This window comes from Octopus bimaculoides, chromosome 17 (assembly GCF_001194135.2).
Source record: "Octopus bimaculoides isolate UCB-OBI-ISO-001 chromosome 17, ASM119413v2, whole genome shotgun sequence".
Taxonomy (NCBI): domain Eukaryota; kingdom Metazoa; phylum Mollusca; class Cephalopoda; order Octopoda; family Octopodidae; genus Octopus; species Octopus bimaculoides.
In genome coordinates this window covers 46,124,117-46,126,372 of record NC_068997.1, presented here as the reverse complement: position 1 = coordinate 46,126,372, position 2,256 = coordinate 46,124,117, and the positions used below count along the sequence as shown (strand labels likewise).

At 35.9% G+C, this 2,256-nt stretch overlaps 1 protein-coding gene across 2 annotated transcripts in view; it reads left to right on the top strand.

Moving 5' to 3' along the window:
* The window catches only part of LOC106879424 (SAFB-like transcription modulator), a 63,492-nt gene that overhangs the window by 1,116 nt on the left and 60,120 nt on the right, over positions 1-2,256 (top strand). For both annotated transcript variants that reach the window (XR_008265790.1, XM_052973927.1), the window contains exon 2: positions 2,174-2,228. Coding sequence is in view for 1 of the 2 variants with exons in the window: in XM_052973927.1 (XP_052829887.1) it covers positions 2,174-2,228 (55 nt within the window). In the remaining variant the exon portion in view is untranslated. The remainder of the gene's footprint in view (positions 1-2,173; positions 2,229-2,256) is intronic.

The window sequence follows — 2,256 nt, the reverse complement described above, 5'->3', positions numbered from 1 at the left end:
AACCCTAACACTAGTTTTCTGAGATTTGGCTGTTATTTCTAGCATGTAAGGGTTAGGGTCAGGGTTACGGTCAGGGTTAGGGTTTGAGTTAGGGTTAGGTTTACCCTGTGGATCTATATAAAAACCGGGGGGGGGGGGAATCGAAATCCATAGCCTAAAACGTGGGATTCCGTAAAAAAAATTAATAAATATGGGGGAGAAAGGTTCAGATTACATATAGTCCGTTTCTACCTTCATTAGTTTTAACCATTTTATTATACCCCACCCCACATTCTGAAATATTTGGAATTCTCATTTAAAACAGAACTCCCGTCCTCCTCCCATCATTCCTTTTATAAATTTGGCATACTGTAAAGATCTATTTCTATAAGAGATGAAAATTTAAACGAGAAAAACAAGGCCATATTAACACTTCCTTATTTACGTTAATTCTCATGAAATTCAATTTTACATAATCTCGCTCCGACTCGTATAAGGATGTAATCATAATTTCAGTTTGCTTCCGATCTCTTCATCTAACCACGAAAATGAGAATATAACGGTTTCAAGTGTTGGCAGACGGCCAGCTATTTTGTGAGGAAGGGGTCAATCAGTTAGTTACATTGACTAAGTGCTCAACTGGTACTAATTTTATCGACTAATAAAAGATAAAGTGCAAAGTTGATAGATACTTCGGCAGAATTTGAAATCAGAACGTCTAGGATCTGAAGTGACACATCGATTCTGCCATCTCGTGGTCTTTGGATGCTGATAAACGATATTATAAAAGAAGATAAAGGCAGCTCGCTGGCAGAAACGTTAACACGCTGGGCAAAAGGCTTTGCGGCATTTTGTCCCGAGTTCAAATTTCGGCATATCTAAATAAGTGTTTTCTTTCCCATCCACTTTGTTTCCTCATAATCCCCGCCCCCAAATGGATTTTCTACAAGTCCGCTTCAGATGGTGTAGGTTATGTGTATATGTGTGCGTATGAAATTGGTAAACTAAATACAAAAAATTACTTATTTAGGTATGCCCAAATTCCACCGGCATTGACGTTGCTTTTCATCCTTTTGGGGTTGATTAAGATAAGTATCAGTTGACCAGAGGGTCATCGTAATCGACTATCTCCCTCCTCCAAATGTTCAGGCCTTCTCCCCATAGTTGAAACAATTATGAAAGAAAATAATTTTAATCAGTTTCCAGACCCTTAGATAACCAGATTTTCCCTTTATACTTAGGTATGAAAATACTTGACACAGGTCGTAATTGAACAAAAAACAAAAAAAATCGGTTTTTAAGCATAAGATTTGTCCTTCTGCCTCTTTCGTGACATTTTAATATTTACGCATCTCAGTATCCAATAGCAATTTCTTTTACCGAGCCTGAAACGATGAAAATCGGCTTCAAAAAAAGCAAGAATAGCATTTTATATGAACTGGTGAAGAATTGTTAAATTTTTAAGAAAATTTAAAAGCTTTTTTTTCTTTTTTCTTTTTTTAAATTTTTCACCTAAATCTTTACATCCTACATAAAAATTCAATCTTTTTAGACCAAACTATACGGTGTGTGGTGAAGAACATAGCCAGAAAATATGTAGGGAACTAATTTTATTACCAGGAATGAGACAAAGTAAATTTAAAGGCCCTCGCGAAGAACTGAGGCCTGATGAACATCTACTTGCACTCCAAATTCTTTGTTGAACTCCTTGCCAGCCCTCACTTTGCTGTCTGCATCTCTGTACATACGGTGTGCACTACTCTCATTAACCATTTACCCAAATACCAGTTTAATAATGAACAGTTCTTTTACTGAGTCTTTTGTTATTTTCACGATTAATTGCAACAAACACAGTGTATTTCAACAGAAATATGATTTAAAAAGCAAAAACCAAAAAAGGTTTAACTAGGATTGAAGGAAAATGGTTCCCACCCTTTAAAACTGGTCCCACGAGAGAGGAGTCACCACACACTTATTGCTATAATTCCTATTATTAAAACTAAGATGATTGATTAGTTAAATAACAAACTGATACAATTTGTGCCAGCATTGCAAACCAGATGGTAATAGATTGATAGCGTGTGTGTGTGTTACTTCAGATATCTAATGGTTTCTGTACCAACAATTGATATAGATGTTGTGCTAATGGAGATTGAAGGAACTCATTAGTGCTTTTGTTATCTCTTTTCCACAGGCTCTGAAAAGTGAAGAAAATCATAAAGATACCAAAGGAAGTGAAGAGAAATCAGGTGCAGTTCCATGTCATTTATTTTGGTT